The 18,588-nt window shown below is 28.7% G+C and overlaps 1 protein-coding gene across 1 annotated transcript in view; it reads left to right on the top strand.

Annotated features, from left to right (window-relative positions):
• The window catches only part of Iml1 (GATOR complex protein Iml1), a gene marked incomplete in the record, with an annotated part of 36,351 nt that extends 19,160 nt beyond the window's left edge, over positions 1-17,191 (top strand). Inside the window, 11 exon segments of the mRNA XM_067052780.1 lie at positions 4,884-4,958; positions 7,173-7,246; positions 10,319-10,420; positions 10,505-10,706; positions 10,778-10,889; positions 10,983-11,123; positions 12,268-12,428; positions 14,585-14,753; positions 15,303-15,428; positions 15,528-15,697; positions 16,882-17,191. Of these exon segments, the coding sequence (XP_066908881.1) occupies positions 4,884-4,958; positions 7,173-7,246; positions 10,319-10,420; positions 10,505-10,706; positions 10,778-10,889; positions 10,983-11,123; positions 12,268-12,428; positions 14,585-14,753; positions 15,303-15,428; positions 15,528-15,697; positions 16,882-17,079 (1,530 nt within the window).
• Between the last annotated feature and the right edge of the window lie 1,397 nt (positions 17,192-18,588).

Genomic DNA, 18,588 nt, shown 5'->3' on the forward strand with positions numbered 1-18,588 from the left:
ATAATTCTGATTTTTTAACTTTTTTAAACGAGAAACCGTCTCTGGTATAACTATTAGCTTCTCTGCATAATAACCACCAAGTCTTTGGTTTAGTTCTTGTAAATCCTGGAGATTTTTTTTTCCATATGTTATGTTAATTTTTTTTCATTTTTTAAATTTAAAAATCTGTCTATAAAAATGTATGCCGATATCATGTTCATCCTAGCTAAGAGATTTTATCAGATGATTTAACTTTCTGTAGAACCATAAGTTATGTTAATTGTTAAAGCTGATGATTGATGTTCTAAACTTGTAGGAGATGTGTTATATTAAAACCTTAAAATGGGATACAGACGCTCCTTTTCAACGCTCTAATCAATGTCTACACTGTGTCAAATTATGAATGGAACTTGGAACCTAATTACTAGGAAGGTAAATAGGTCGAGGATCTCCTTATTCCATTCTCTTTTTCCATCACCAATCTTTCTTCATATAGTCAGGCAGGGATTAGTGTGAATTAATTAATTATTTTCTTATAATTTCTGTTTAAATAATGCAACATGTTTATTCATATAAAGCATATTTCAAAAACAAAGTTTAATTTCCCTTAGTAATTAATGAAATATAAAAATAATGTCCAATCTGTATTTACCAAACTGACAAGCTGATTTGCCTGTAATCATGCTTATCACAGTGGAAAAACTGTTAGTTTCTTGATAATTCATTGTCGGAAAATGCAGCGAAATTAAGTAGTTGTTATTATCAGATGTTGCTGTCATCTTTATTCTATTGAACTTGAAAGTTGATAATAAGTAATATTTCTTCTTCAGGAATTATCAGTCCTATGTCAAAGTCCAAAAGATTTAAAGTTGTAGTCATTTAAAAAAAATAATGCCAAAGAAAGAGGATTAGTTTGCAACAGATTTTGGTCCTTTTTTGATATTGTGTGGATTTTGAACCACTTACAGAAGTCAAAAAGGTCTGAAATTTATACCTCAGTTTCCTTAGAGTATTAATGAAAGAGAAAACCTTATTTTTGTATGTATATCTCTTTGTTTTATTTTGTTAATAAAAAAATGGAGATAAATTTATGGTTATGTTTAAAGTATTAACCACACTTCCTAGAATGCGTTAAGAACATCTAGGAATCAATAGTTATTAAAGGAAAATTTATGGCTAATTCCAGCAAAGAGAAGAACCATTAAAAACAAAGGAATAAAAAAAAACTAAACATTTTTGCTTTAAAAATTTTATGAAAAATGCCAATATTTCTTTTTCAAACTAAAAAATCATTTTCCCTTTTAACAAAAGTGGAGTAAAATAATAATAATAATAATAATAATAATAAAAAAAATGTCAAAATAGGAATTTTTATTCTATATAATCACTATTTTTTAATTTACTATTGTATTGAAAGGATGTTAAGAATTAAAAACAAAAAAATATAAAGTAATATCAGGGAACTTAGAACCACATATGAGGACACGTTTTCAAATATGGGGAAAATTATTCCCAAAGAAAAATACCAAATAACGTATAATACTGAACTTTACACCCACCTTTTGGAAGGTAGGGTTCTCTTTACCTCCAAGCTCTTTTATGCTTTCACTACCTCTGGTGGGTCACACTCAGCCATATGAAACATTTGACATCATTGGAGCAATGTAGTGCAATAAAAGACAAACTAACCTACTTTGACAGTACTTCTAGATTTAGAATAATTTTAATAATAAAATTATAAAATGATATTTTTTAAAGACATCATAATTTGAAAAACATCAGTAGTACATTAAGATGACTAAATTTTGTTCATTCCAAATATAATTTTTACTCCTGAGTTTCTTTTGTGATTTTGCACTAAGCAGAAGAACATAATACAACTTTTTTTTCTTTTAATACGTAATACATTTATTTTCTTTGAGATACGTGACTTATTGCCCAAAACTCATATCCACTATGCAACAAAAACTTTGTACAGTAAAATGGTCACTGTTACATCACTTTGTTAACCAGTAAAATGAAGGTGTGTTCTAATTAGAAAATTAAGAAAGGAAAGTCTATATCCCACTTTAACTAGAGAATAACAATTTATGAAGAGATGTCAACTTCGGTAATTGATTATTTAATCTTTATCTTTAAAAGTTGTTAATTAATTCGAATTTTTTTAGGATGTTTGTTTTATATATTCTTAAGTATAAATAGTATACCTAAATAGACATGGCCACATAAAATAAATTATATATTTTTTCCCTTATCATCTCTGAGGCGGTCATAATTCCTTTTTTTTTGGTTTATAAATATAAAAATATAGTATTAAAAAATTAAATAAGCACATGTTTTGTAAATGTATATATTAGTGATATATAAACTCTTTTATATGGTCAAATTCATGGTAGTGTGATTAAATTTATGAGATAAGGTGATTTAACAATTGGTCAATAAATTTTTTAACTTTATTTTAATATGATGTGAGCTTTTTGTCAATCTTAATGTGTTCGTCTTTTAGAGATGCTTAAGTGATTGTGATTTTGTGTGCATATTCGAAGTTTGTGATTTTAAATTTAGGAACATGTAAACTTAAATTTGTAGAGTTTTATTGACCGTACACTAATTAAAAAAAATATTTTTTCGTGCTATTTAATATCTGTTTTAATCTCTAGGGGTTTTTGCCTTCTACTTTACTTAAAGTTATCAAAATTACTTAATTAAAGTAGATTTGGCTATATTTAAATTTGAGAAATGGGTTTATAATAATTTATTTACAATAATTAAAAATTAATTCAGTTAATTAAGTAAAGAGTACTTCTTATAATTTTTTTTAGAATTAAATTTTTATCTTTTTTATGAATTTGTTTTGGACACATTATTGTTTTTAAATTTTTGATGTTCACAGTTGAACCCTGTTACTGGTATTGTTCAAAATGTTTTGCACTTTGCCATATTACTTTTATTTTATGAAATGCTTTGAGCTTATTGCTTTTATTTTCTACCCTTGTATTTTATTAGTTTATTCTTGCGGTAGTTCTTTTTACTATATAACTCTGCCTACTACTTTCATCCTTTTGAGGGTGTCGTAAATTTCTTTCTTCTGTTCTTATAAATATTCGTAATAATAGATGTAGTATTACCTAATAGATGTCGTTACTATCAAAACTGCATGATGTCAATTGTCATTCACTGCTCAGTTTAACATTGTCCGTGTATTTGAAGAATATTAATATTTTTATTGCATGAAAACCTTTTCTTTTTTTTTTTTTACAGAAAATTTTTAACAAATAATGGAGTGGCAAGTATGTTTTTTTGGTCTTTGTGAAGAAAATTAACCTTTTTTAACAATTCATACAATTTTTGATCCTTCTTATAAAATATAGATTATTGTTTGGTGTTACCTGCTTCTTTCTTTCCTTTAAATTCAAACTTCAGCTTTCACTAAAAGTTCGAAGTATGGTTGTAGACACCTTATCCATGGAGTTTGGTCGAATGCTATTCTTTTTTTTTTCCATTTAGTAAGCCCCTTTTAGAAAAAGGGACTATTGATATAAATATTTCCTGAATAGAACAGTATGCAAGAGAAAAACCACAAATTAAATAAAATTGGCAGTTCCATTACAAACAAGTAAATAAAGTACATATGTTGAAAGAAAGGAATAATCATAATGATAGTAACAAATTTTTATAAATTTGTGATAAATTGACATTTTTTATAAATATTTGATCTTTTATACACCTTGCCCAAATAAGGAGGAGGAATGAAGAAATCAGTACTGCCAGAACATATGATGCATTTTGGGTTCAATTCTAGGTATTTTCTGTATATTCTATAAGGATTTCTGTATATTCACATAGCTCTATACTAAGTGGATATGCGGTCAGTATCCATGCTGAACTCTGAGGTGTTTCAGCATCTCTTTCCCTCGAAGAGTCAAGTACTCTCAGTAATAACCTAGTCCAGGAATGCTTTTGTGATCATTAAAATCTAGTTTGTTGGTAAACTTTTTTTTTCACTGGCCGTAACCAAATTTCAATGACTATATTTTCTAATAATTGATTTTAAATTTCAATAATAAGGTTGTCTTGCAGTATTTGATCAAAAATTTATATTTATAAGTGAAAGTATTTTGAGAATTTCCCTTCCTGTGTCTCTGTGTGTATTTTTTTGTTTTGTATCCAATGCTTTTAGTGTCTGCATATTTTATGGTAGGTATTGTTAGAGATGATAGTTTTGAATCTTGATGTGATTGTGAAGGAGGAATGAACAGTTTCCCATTCAATTTAGTTTTTTTGTAGATTACTATTCAAGAACCTAAATATCTGAACCTCTATTAGTATCCAAGCTTGTGCAAATGAATTTTCTCCTTTGTGTTTGATATGTCTTGCAATTCTTGCAATGATTGATCATTCGGATCAACATTGGCCTTAAAATTATCTGAGCAGACCCTAAGAGTATCATTGATGATCTATTTTCTATTTTAAAGTTTACCCATCTTTGCTATATAACATTCGTTTTTTAAATTTATTTATTTATTGGTTTGTATGGGAAATTCCTCAGCATAATTTTCTGATGGAGAATAATTGAAACAATATACTTAGAGAGAAAATAATTGTAGAAGAGACTTTAATAGAAACCCAAAAGGACATATATGCCAACCCATTAAATTATATTTTCATATATTGAGTGGATTATAAGTTTTATTTTCCATTTCTACTAATTGATATAACATATATTAATTTTTTTTTTCATCTCAGTTAAGGACAATGATGCATGGAGTTATAATCCTACTCTTTATATATACGTTTGTCTTCTTCTTTTATTTCGTTCAATTTTTGTTTATTTCTTAATTAATTGTGTGTCGTGCAAATGTTTTGTACAATGCTGTGAGTAGCTAGTGTTTGCATGTCCTTAGCTGGACCTTTCTGCGCTCAACGTCCCTAACCACCTAAATCGGCGGAGGCATAGTACAGGCATCATTTTTCTCAAGGTAATAAAAAAATCAATGGATACTTGTATTATTTAATTACCCACAGTGTATCAATTAAATTTAAATTTTTACAATACATCCTTTAAATAATAAGATCTATCACCATTTTATTTTTTTAGAAATAGTATGATATTGGACAGTTTCTATTATTTTTTATAAAGTTAAATAATGGTTATCTGTCATCTATTTTGTAGATTGTTCTTACATTTTGAAATACATTAACTTAAATCGAATTTTAGTTCTTTTATTGTATTGTACAATAATAAGTCGATTATAGACAACATTGATTAGTTTATGAAGTCATAGTTCCAATCCAAGCCATGGTATACTCCTGTTCTGGAATCATCCAAAGAAAAATAATATATAATCCCTTTAGGAGCAAACGAGTTTGCTTCTTTAAGGGTATTTATTTGAAATTATTTTATTTTATTTTTTTCATAATGCAGGTCAGAAAATCACAATAAGAATAAAAAAATTATGTTGGTTAACAAAATTAATTTTTAATATGTAGTATAAATAAACAAAAAAAAAAGTATAGGAATAAATTTCCTATTTTATGTTAATGTTTCAGGAACATTTTCTAATTTCAAGTTACTTTTACCCCTTTTGTTTTTCTTTAATAATTATTGGTTTTGTCGAAGTAATAATATCCATTCTATTGTCTCCTCCTTATTGGTTGTTCCACTAGCATTTCAGTGTTTAAGTTATCCTCATCAGTAAGATTATCTTAAAGCTTTTCGTTGTATGGTGAGTCATATGCTGTGAATGAAACTAAGATCTTAGGACAGATAAGCCTGTCCCAACATCTACACTTCACTCTCTGATTTCATGGTACATTTCCCTCTAACTTAAAAAATAAATTGCAAGTACCAGAGAAGTCTTGAGAAGAATCTGGTAGAGGTGAGAATTATAGATGAAAAGAAAAATAGAAAATGACTTTTATAAAGGCATCAGTATAGTCCAAGTTATTAAGTGGGAAAAACTTTGTTGATCGCACATACTAGGATGACTCCGAGATCCAAAAAAAGTTATAACTGAGGAGCTACACTAAACAAGGAGAATGGATTAGATAGTTATGTCCAATAGATACTAGAGCCTTGCAGGACACCTTAAACTGGACTGCTGGAATGCACTACAGAGCCATCTGGTAAGAGATAGTCGAGGAGGCCTATACTCGCTGATGTGTTGCTCTATTTAAGTATGTATGCTAGATGTTTTAATGTATTTTCATTATCTTTGAGGTTTTTTCCTGATGTTTGTGCTATTTTTATTATTCAATTCATACAGTAAAACCAGAGAAGTCTTTCTATGGTGTTGTCAGTCTTATGGTACACAATATGTGATAGTGGAAGAGGCTTTTATTCGAGGTTACAGTTAACCACTTCACATGTTCTCATATATTCATGAGAACATTTGAAGTGGTTGACGCAATATGGTTTCTTCTCTTATTGATTTTTTATTGTTCTTTTATAGTTCTAACTGTGTAACTCTTTTTTATTATTTAAAGATTGATTTAAGAGACCTCATAAAAATTAAATATTATTTCAAATTTGATTTGCTCTTTAGCCAGCTTAAAGGTGGATCTGTACTTTCATGTACAATATAAAACTTTTATGTTGTTATAATCTTAGCAAATTTTTAATAAATAAATTATATAGAGAAGTATTATTAATAAATAAATAGATTGGTTTATACCATTAGCCAATTAATGCAAGTTTCCTAAAATTTAACAGGATCTTAGAAAAAAAAAGGGCAATGCAGAGCTAGTTTAATAAACACCCCTTCAAATTTTCAAAATATATTGATCCACAAATTTACTGTTCTCTCATAGTTTAATTATTTCAAGATTTCTAACATGGAGTATACCAAAATTTAATTTTTCTATGACTTTATTCTTTATATTCTTTCTCATTGCATTAAATATTTCCATTTATTGGTTAAAATAGTACTTTTCATAGTCCGCTTTTTTTTTTTTTTTTTAGTTGATTTTGATATGTTTAGACAGCCTTTTCTAGAAAGTGCATGCTTAAAATTTGGATTCTGAGTAACTTAGTTATAGCGCGAAAGTAATACATTACCTATAGTCACAGATTTGCATGATAACTTTTAATAGTCTCTTTCATATGATTTGATTTTGTTTTTACATACATTTATAAATATATATTAAGAAAATAAATTAAGAACCTTTGCCTAAACAGATTGTGAACATTTCAGAGCAGTGTTGTCGGCAATTCACCTTTTCGAGAAAGACTTGGAAGTAATAGGTTACCAGAAAAACCAAGGCCGAGGTTTGTTTAGAAAATGTGACATAATTTTGTTTGTTATTTTTTTTTTTTGTATTATTTCCTATTTATGCATGGTTTGATTAACGCTTCCATGTGCGTATAGTTTGAGGTTGTGTGTGGCTTTCATAACCAATCAAATTACCATTTTGTGCTTTGATTACACTTAGTATTTTCATCTTAATTCAATCATATTCTACTGAAGTTGAAAGTTTATACTTGAATTATATATGCTTGCTTATTGTTTAGGAATAGGTGATATGTACTTTAGTCATAGGCTATATTTTCCATACTTATCTATTAATCTGGTTTTCATTTGCTTAATCTCACACTATGGTTTTGAAAACTCTGTTTCTAACAGGAAAAACAAGGTCTTTATATGCGTCGTGATAAGTTTAGTTCACCCATTCAGTGAGTATAATTTGTGCATAATTTTAATGCTTTTGCTTTATTTTGCGCTAACATTAATTCTGGTGATGGGTAAAGTTTCATATTGTATAAAACCTTTTATCATTTTACTCATGAATTCTCAAAAAATCGATCACACATTAATTGTGCTAATTTCGAACTGCTTTTGTATTCAGTTTATAAGAGTTTACAGATATCACTGGAATGGTTTCATGTGATTTTCCTTCATATATTATAGGTTTCTGGATGGTTTGTGTGGTTGATAAAACAGTAAAATGCACATTTTTTTTTTTTATTATATATATATTAATGCGATTCAAAAGAAAATTAATAAAGAGGGAAAATTTTTTGTGTTTGATAAACGAAAGTTCAATGCAGTCATACTCTACAAAAAACTGAAAAATGAGCTATATGGATAACAAAAAAATTATATTTATTAGTTACTTTTTCGCTTATTTTTTTACTTCCCATAAATGTATAAAATAATAATTTATCTGATACAGATGATATTTAACATATTATGATAAAATTAAAGAACAATAAATCCTCTCAATCAGATATGAGAGTTCCTCAAACAAGACAGAGGTCCACACATGGGTGAAATATGTAAGTTAATATCGCTCATTTTGAACAAAGAAAAACTACCAGAAAAATGGAAAATGTTTATCATTTTCCTAGGTTATAGGACAAATGGAGATGAAAATGATTATTGAAATAATATAGAGGTATCAATTTTCATGATTGTATTTCTTTCTATTGCCACATCCGACTGTATGTAGAAAGACTATCTAGGTGATTTTGGAGAAAATCATTCTGCCATTACATATTTGTTCTTTATCAGTTCATGAAAAAAAAAATAAGAGAATATTACTGAATATGAATATCCTTTATTTATTTAAAAGAAGCATAAGACACAGTGATTTGAAAGAGCTTTACTCTGGTATGCAAGTATTGGATATTCTAGCTAAATTAGCCTAACAATGTTTACTATAGAAGGTATAGTCAGTGGAGTTTGAGATATGACCCTTTCACAATTTGGTTGGACCTTAACCAGGGTTACTCATTAATTCTATTTCCTTTTAGTATTTTCCTAGATTGTGAGTAGGATTGAATTTAGCTTAAACCACCTTGGTTCTTAACAATGATAAAAAGGTATGATTACTGAAATCCTTAAGCTAATAATGAAAAAGCAACAACAAAACATGCTCAGATTTTTTATTGTGAAGTTGAATGAATGATAAGCATCCTAGAAGTTTAAGTGAGAAATTCAAAAGAAATATTTTATGGTATCTAAGTTCAGAATATTAAGGTGTAAAGGAGAAAGAAAAAGAAGAAATTACTTAAGAAACTCTTTAGCCTATTTATAATGGGAATGGAAGCTAATATGGGAAGGATATACAGCTTGAAGCTGTACATCAGGCCACTGCCAGTTCAGTCTATTAAAGTAGAAAATACAACAGGTTTTGTGTCACATTTTAAAATAAATAATTGAAAATGTTAATGATAACAATTTATTTGAAGATGAACATAATGATATTCAATATGTATCTGCATCTGTGATTACTAATAATGTGTATGTAAATACTAGATCAATCATATTGTGTAAAAAATGAATTTGCTAAAAAAAATCAAACTTTTACAGTAAGAATTAGGAGGTAGTTTTATCCAATTTTAACATTACATTGTTTTCTGCACTGAGCTTTATTTTTTTGGGTGGATAATATTAACAGAGATGTTACATGCAGCCTTTTGGAATACAGTTTAAAATAAGCAAGCAAATGTATAAGCATGAATGAATATCATATAGTAAAGAAGCAATAAAATCATTAAAAAAAAAACTACAAATTATTATAGAATGGTATATTATTTGAACCAATTATTTCATTATATAGTTAAATAACAAATAATGAAATAACTGGTGTATTTTTAGATTATATGTATCTTGAAATGTAAAAAATTAAAATTTGAGAGGGCTTTAATTTTTTTTCCTTTGTCGGTGGATTATAAAAAGTTCTATTCTCTGAGGATTTTTCCTTTGTCTTCATAAATGGCTGAGATATAACTATAAGATATGAAACATCCAATCTACCGTGATTTTGAAACAAAAAGATGGATGGTAATGAAAAGTTCCAAGGAATATTGACTTAGCTGCCTAATCTCAAAAAAAATCTCCCCAGTAATTTCAGAGAAAGCCAATGGTGGACAGACAGTTTTTTTTTTGTTTTTTTTTTCCATTTTTGAATTCTATGTATCTTGAAAGTAAAACCTCAAAATTAAAATTTTTAAAAGAATTGAGGCTATTAATTAATTTACAATCAAGTTTATATACACCACAAAACTGTATTAACAGGCTGTTCCATCTTCTACGATAAATAAATATATATATTCATATTCTTAAATGAGCATTATTAAGCTAAATTCATTTTTAATATTTCAATTTATTTTTAGTACTAATTCTTTTGCATGTTCTAGTTATGTATAATTAAAACCCTTTTATGAGTTGGTTAGTTTTACGATTAAATTAGATTGCTGGACTATAACTTTTATTTCTTTGATTCTGATTTGTACCTAAAATTTTACATTTCATTTAATGTACATAAATTAATCATTAATATTTAATATAATATTTGTGATGTTATGATTATCAATATTTTAAAATGGATTTTTCAGATCCGGCTCAAAAGTAATGGATAGAGGTCGAGCTTCACCTGCAATAGATACAATAATCCCTCTAGTTTCCGATATTGATCATGGAGAATATGATCAAGAAGCGTAAGATAATATAATTTTTTTTTTCATTTTATATTTTTACAAAATGATATTGGAAGATATTATTTAAATGTTTTTGAATTGCAGATCTCAATGTGTTGTACTAAAAGAAGGTACACCTTATCATGAAATTGTCGAAGCATTGAAGAACCCTCATTCTGGGATCAGTTTTCTCAACACTCATCCAAGTTTTCCTTCCAATACTTTTGTTAGTGCCGATGCAGTTCAATGGCTTATAGCACATTTAGAGGGTGTTTCTAACCAGCAACAGGCAATTAATATCTTGCAGGTAAGTTTTTATGATAAAATTGATTTAGTTAATTTTTTTTATTTAATTTTTTATTATTTTTTTTTTTTTAGGAAATATTGAATGAAAAACTTATTTGCCATGCTTCAGGAGATTTTGGTTTACCTTTTATATATGGATTTTACTTGTATCATGTTGTAAAAACTACTAAGGATGATTCAAAAGGTAATTTTTAATTCATTTTTGAAAGAAAGAAATTTTTCATCATAAATGATGACAGAAAAATTTATTTTAATGATATAACTAAATTGTTTTTAGAAGGGGACCCTGCTGGAGATCTTCAAGGATTTGAGAATGAATGGGTTGAAGTTGAGGTGAAGCCTCCTGCGGAGATTCCAAAAGGACCAGCATTCTTAATGAAAAGGCTGCGTCCCGCATGTTCTCAAACTGATTATAAAGGTAGATTTAATTTTATCCATATTATTTGTTTTTATTTATAATAATTTATTTGATTCAAGACTCAACCACTGTCAGGCAGATATTGTTTTTAAAATAATGTTTCTCCAATGTAAAGTGGGTGGGGAACCTAAACTCTGTCTATTTTGTAATTTTTTTAAAAAATTAAATATGCACCTATTGTAAATAAATATTTCTGTTCCTTTTTTTTTTTTTTCACTAACCTATAATTAGAATATGTAGCAAGGGGAAGTATTGTGATCATGAACAATTTTGAATTCCAATTTCGATTGAAATTCACGTTTTTGACGTCCCCTAAGTCCAAATAACCAGGTCTCACAAAATAAGCTGTGTGTGCGTGTGCGCACGCGCGTGTGGTTAGCCTAGCTCAAAAACAAAAAGTTGTTCAAAATTGAAATTACATATTTAAGGCAAGTTTATACCTGGAGGGTGACACCAACTTTTTTGATGAAATTGTAATAAATGTATGAGCTGGAATTCTTAGACAAACGTTTATTTAAATAAAAATAAGATACTAAAAATAAATACAAGATAAAAATACTATAATTGTAAATTTTATTAATGGTGAAATCGCAATTTATTATTGGGAACAATCCATGGTTTATCTGTGGAAATAAACTCTGATTTAGCAACCTTTACAATAGTTTCCCTTTAGCACTGTATTTTATATCAGGATTGCCAAATAACACTTCACTTGTCCCTGTTAACATTATTTCCCTTTTCACCATATAAAACTCGTAGTCACCCCATTATGTCTCTCCAATGCTGGGACTTTACCTTTAATGCCATATCCCTGCTACCTGCACCCTTTCTGAGGAACCTTCTCTTTCGGTCACCACACTAAGAATCCCCTCGTCTGCCCCTCAGGTCCTTTGTCCCCTTGTCGCCCCATTCTCACTTCTACAGCCTTCTTGGCTCACTTAAACTATCATATATTGTATAATCTACTTCAAAATTGACTGACCGGAAGTTCGGCCATAAAGCAACCTAGCATTTTTATTTCGATCCTAATTTGGCTTTAAAAAGGTTGACTTAAATTAAATTGACTGGTTAACTCTGGCATTCTTGCCTTTGTTCATTCAGAATTTTGAATTCTTACAGTTATCATTTCATTTATTCTTTGCAGGTCCACTGTACAAAGAAGGCCACCTAGAGATAGATATAAATGGTAAAAGTGACAGAGTTGAATGGGGTCATGTGAAATACCACACCTGTTACAGGCCTGACCTAGCTTATGAAATGGTAATAAAATGGGCTGCTGCTTCTGGAGCTATTGTTGCCGATTTGGTGAGTTATTTACTATTTGATATATCTAAAATCCATAATTTATTTTTAAAAAATCTTAAAAGATATAAGAATATGTTTATCAATAAATCAAACTTTTCCTTGCATAACATAGGTTTACAGATAAGAATTTATTTTATTACCCCCTCTTTCAAGTATTTCCTTTCCACACTTATGGACTTCTTCACAGTTTATTTTCAGTAAATTTAAGTTGAGTTTGAAAAAGGATTAATGTTGTTTTAAAAAAAGGTTATGGAAGTGGTTGAAAGTGTTATTTAAAAAAAAGGATGTAGCTAAGTTTTTTAGGATTCCTTCATAAATTTTCAGATTTTCCTAAGCATTCTACGTAAAAGTAAGTGTGCCAAGGTTATTTTTTTCATCTTGAAGACTGTTTAGTTAAATAGCTCAGTGATTGTAGTGTTGAAAGTATACCCATCATAGTATTAAAAAAATTCCCTTAAGATGGTCGAAAAATCAGGGATTAAATTTAACACCGGTGAAGGGAGTTAAAAATAAAATAAAAAATTGAATTTTTTTGTTTGAATTGAATATGTACCTATTGTAAATACATATTTCTATTCCTTTTTACCTTCATTCACCTATATATGGAATATATAGTAAGGCAAAGTATTGCTATCATGCATAATTTTGAATTCAATTTTTTGACAGAAATATACTTGTTGAAGTCCCCTGTATCAAAATAACCTTGTTTCACACAATGGACTTTCTATGAATGTGTCTATCTGTGTTTGAACATACTAGTTAAAAAAGAAAAATCAGTACATAACTGAAATTACAGAATTAAGGCAGGTATATGTCACCAGGGATGTGAAAGCAACTTTTCCCACTTTATAGAATTAATTTTTCACATTTTTTATTTTCTCAAAAAAATGATTATTTTATTAACACATAGGTGTTATCCTTGTTGAAATAGTATGATATTACTAATAATAGTAAAATAATGAATTTTTTTTTTTAAATCTTCCTCTTAAGTACCTTTAATTGTGCCTATTTGAAATGAATAAACAGTTCTCATTATTAGCAATGGATAAGTACAAAATATTAAAGGTTTTGATAAATTATTAAATGAGAACAAAGGTGAAATAGAGACAGGAGTTCAAATCGGAAAAGGGCGAGACTCTTCAATCTCTTCTGCTTTAAGTACTGTATCATTGTCGCTTATTAAACTGTTGTAATATTGGTGGGAGAAAAGTTGATATTCGTTATTTTTAGTTCAAGATATTCTAAAATTAGAATTTTTAAAGTGAATTTTGATTAAAAGTTGTGTTATGTGGACACTGCTCCAGGTTTTTTAAGAAACATAACAGTATCATTAAAAAAAAAAAAAAAAAAATCTGAGGTTAAAATACAAACATAGATCTGAATGCTTATACTGCATATAAAGACAAGTTAGCACCTTTACTAGCAGATTAATTTTTCAAGTTTATGGTTTCACATTGTTTAAAGGTTACAAAAGCCAAAGGGGTAAGTAAAGACTGGATTATGGTATTGCTTATAGAAATCTCAGATAGGTCTCTAGAATTCAAATCTCTTCATTGAAAAAGTTGCCGACTATAGGTGCTTTAAATCTATTACAAATTTTTTGCGATTTCAAATATTGACCATAGTCATGGCAGTGAAGATGATGAGCTGCCACCAATTGTTGTGGTATCAAAGATGGACTGAGTTTCATTGAACATTCTTCACAAATGCCTGTTCAGAACATTGGAAAATTCTTTCAATCATGGATTCAAAGAATTATTCAAGCTAAACACTATATTCAATTTTTTTAGTTTTGTAATGTGATATGATTCTGTTTGTATTTTTTATATACATAATATTTTTAACAAATGCAATATTTCAATAAGTAATGTTCCATATTCAATCTTGAAATAATTATTTTTGTTTTACTTGGTAATTTGAACTCAATTATTTATTTCTAGTTCCTTTCAATTTTGAATTATCGATAGTTGACTATATGTTTTACACACTTCCACTTTGAGGATAAATGCATAATAGATAAAGTCATAACTTAACACTTATTCAATCACAGACCACTCCACTGAAGTGGTTTCATTATATGTTAAAATTTATTGTTACTTTTTTTATATTTTCAGATCAACAATTCAATATATTAAACATTAAAATTGCAATTACAGGTTTTTGGTTGGGCAAGGAAAGCACAAACTTGCGGATTACAAATGGTCCCGGTTCCAGCTGATCCATTTGCTCTTCCTTATTCGCTCAAATCTGATCCTTTGAGGGGACCTGTCTTTGTACCTTTGGAGACCGAGTGTCTTATGGGAAGTAAAAGTTATTTATTTGAAGGTAAGCCTTAGCATAAACAGTTCTTTTATAAATTATTATTAGTATTTATTTGTAGCTTTCTTATTCAATGCTTATCAATACCCAGACCATCTTTGCCATAGTTTGCTCATAATTTTTGTTATTATCAAAAACAGGAATAGTACCATATTTCATGTTTGAGATAAGCTGATTTTAAGGCCTTTTCATATTGAATCTGAGTTGGAGAAATGATACTAGCACACTAACTAATTCAGAAAGAAGTTATGAAATCTGGTATTTAAAAAAAAAGTTATAAATTTCTGTTTGTTTTTTTATATTTTAGAAAGGAGTGTATCAGAAACTTCTAAAAATGATGCAGTTCAGCTAAATACAAAAAAAAATGTTCTGGATTAATTTTGATCTGCTCTTTATATCTTGGCAACAGATTATACTTTGACCTACTGACCTACCTCTTTAGTTTAATGATTGATTCACTAAGGCCATGATGACTGAACATGTTATTGAGAGGGTTTCAGAATGCCCAATTGGGGAAATATATTTATTTCTTTATTTACTTCTTAATCTTTGCAGAATTTGAAGAAGAGTCATGGCCTACAAGATTAGTACTTTTTCAAGAAGCAATCGCAATTAATTTTGGATTCTTTGCATGTTCTGTCGAAGGTTCTCATCAGCATAATCAGTACATCCACCTTTCAGGTATCTTGTTTTAAATATTTTTAAAATTTAGTTCAAAGATGCATTGAATAGATTAGCTTGTTTTAAATTAAATGTGACTAATTATTACTTTAATCACAGGGAACATCTTTCTTTTGATACCTTCCGTGCCGTGTGAGCATAGCCGCCAGAGCCCTATTCCTCGGAGTAGGCCAGTGAGAAGGCACGCGGTGACAACAGAAGGGACCAGCCCTCACCATGAGTATATAACAAGGCATGTCGGGCCACAACCACATGCTTATGAAGCTAGGGTATCTTTTTTTTCTTTTAGTATTATTTCCTTTAAAATAACTATATTTACATTTTTATTGTAAATTTTATTACAAGATTGATAAATAAAATATTGTAAAAAGTAAGAAAATTGTGAACTGAAAGAAACAATTTTGAAAAATCAATAGCTTAAACGATAAAGTAGCTTAGTAAAAATAAGCATAATCTAATACAGAAATACCTAATTAAAAGATAAAAGTTAATAAATAAGTAACTAAATACATAAATATTAAAAATAGGTATGGTCATGAAGTAGGACAAAAAGAATAGTTAGGGATTGTATCTGTGAAAATATAAAAATTAAGTACAAAGTAAGGAGAAAATAAAAAAAGGTACTTAAAAGTGACAGAAAAAACGACCTATCTGGTACCTACATTATATCTTCAGGCGTTTGTATGTTCTTCATCAAGGCAGAGTTTATGTGGGCTTGCTGTAAACTCAGTTTATTACCTAACCATATAAACTCAGCCCTGATGAAGATCTGCAACTTGGGTCGTAACATAAGTGCATTATAAATGATTTTTTTATAAAGGTATTTTCCTGTTATTATTTTTGGGTGCTTCTTTTGAATGCTATCCGAATCATCTTCCTCTAGTTATACATGGCTAACTAATAATCTTTTTAGTAGAAAATAAATAAAAATCTAAATCTCTATAGTTTTAACAAAAATACAATTTTTTTTTCTATTAAGTTTGTTTCCTTCAGTTTAGTAATTGTGTGATCCTTACAATTCGTCATCTTAATTTCAAAAAACACTGTCTACATAAATATATTTTTTTTTACAACACCACCTCATCATAAAATAATCTTTGAAATTGAAGTATGTATTACATTTTGTTGTTAGAATTTTTTCCTTATGTAAGTTCTCCTTGTTACATATGTAAATTCTTAGATTTCAATGCTGTGTTATTCTTTTCTGTGTCATCCTATGAAGGTTCTTACCTATGGAAATTCTGGAAATAGAAAAAAATTAAACTTTATTGGCACATAACTCCCATTTAGATTGTAATTCCCATTTTGAAAAATAAGATTTTTGATCACCACAGTAGTTAAAAAAATATTGTATAAGTTTCCAAAATACTTTTATCTACAATTAATGATATTTACATATCAATTATTTCACTATTATTCATTAAACAGCTTATTCTTATTCTGTTATAAATAGATTGGGTTCTTGTGGTCTTGGAACCATATGGTAAGCCGGAGGTGGAGGCTAGGACCAACAAATGCAATAGGCGATGAGGCATTTCAGAACAAATTGCTTGCAGACTTCAGAGCATTCTGTTCTAATGATGGAAATCGTCTTTGCAATTTCTGGGAATCTTCTTGGACAACATTGCAGACAGTTATGCAGTCTGGCTGAAAATTATTATTACTTTTAACTAATTCTCAAAGTATGTAAAAAAAAAAAAATAGGAGTTTTGTAACATTCCCAGACTGAATTGTTAATTTCAAAAGCATATTGATGTCGGTTGGAACATAACACTGAAACTGATTAGTACGGTAGTGTTCCTCTGATATAATATTTTTGTATTAGTTTTTTAGATACTTTTGTCATATTTGTTGAATTTATGATGAATATTTTTTATATTAATAATATTAAGGCGGATAGTAATATTTTAAATATCAAATTTATTTTCTAAATATTTCTTTAAAGATAGTTTTAATTTTTATTGGTCTGTCTGTATTTTATATTACATTTATAATATTAATTTAAATGTGATTTTTTATGGCTCATATTGAGTGGTTTATTAAAAAGTAAATCAATTTTTACACAAATTTATGATACCATTATCCTATTCGCTTTCAAAGGTATGCCTGTTTATTAGTGTCAAGTTGAAATGAAATGATTGTTGATAAATGGAATTATAAATCAACAGTTTGTCTTATTGATTGTATCAAATATCAGAACTCAGTGATATTCATTACTTGTACATTAATGTAGATAGAAATGTCTTTTTATAGATGTATATAAACTTTTCTTATAATTATATTTTGTTTTGTTACATATCTTAGATTTATGTTTAATAAGATGCCTACATCACTTAATTCATATTAGTGTTAATTTATTCATCGTTTTTAACATTTCTTAAATGTTTATTTTTATGTTGAATAATATAATTTGAATTTAATTTAAAAAAGTTATAATTATTTATAAAAATTGTTTTAAAACTATACATTTCCATGTGGCCTTTTTTGAAAATTGTTTGTTAATATTCATCAAATCAATGTTCTTTAGTTTCCCTTATTTCATTTAACCATTAGCTGTTAATGTAATATTGTTATAGATAGATTGTTCATTATTTATATAAATTAGATTATATGGAAAGCTGTAACCTGTTCAATGGAGTAATAAAAGGCTGATATATTTATTTAATAAAATTATTTTGTCTTTTCATTTTATTAAGCTCTATAAGATATCTCATTAAAGGAGTAAGTGAAGAAAACACGTAGGGAGTTGGTGGCCCCATCACCCGGTCATTCCACCGCAGATAGCCACTGGCCCTCTAGGTTGGGGGAACAGTACACTGACACTCACACACTTGCACTATTAACAGCACACTACATTCCCCTAACATTACAGACCAAGGTCATCTACAATACACACCCTAGGATCACCTCTCCTAGGTAGCTGCCCCAGATGGGGGAGTGTGTCAGGATGCTCCGAGGAGGCAACCCCTCCACCTGACTTGGGGCAGCTGGCTGACACCCAGCTCCTCTTAAACCATCTTATCAGGAAACCTCAACATATAGAAGGCGAACTGTCTACAAAGAAACAACATAGAACCCATCTTTTGGACTTCACCTTTAGATCGTGGAATATCTTAACATTAAATAAACCTGGAGCAGCTAAACTGCTCTTAGATGAAAT

The sequence above is a fragment of the Halyomorpha halys genome, unplaced genomic scaffold (genome assembly GCF_000696795.3).
Source record: "Halyomorpha halys isolate HHAL.00 unplaced genomic scaffold, Hhal_1.1 Scaffold209.1, whole genome shotgun sequence".
NCBI lineage: Eukaryota > Metazoa > Arthropoda > Insecta > Hemiptera > Pentatomidae > Halyomorpha > Halyomorpha halys.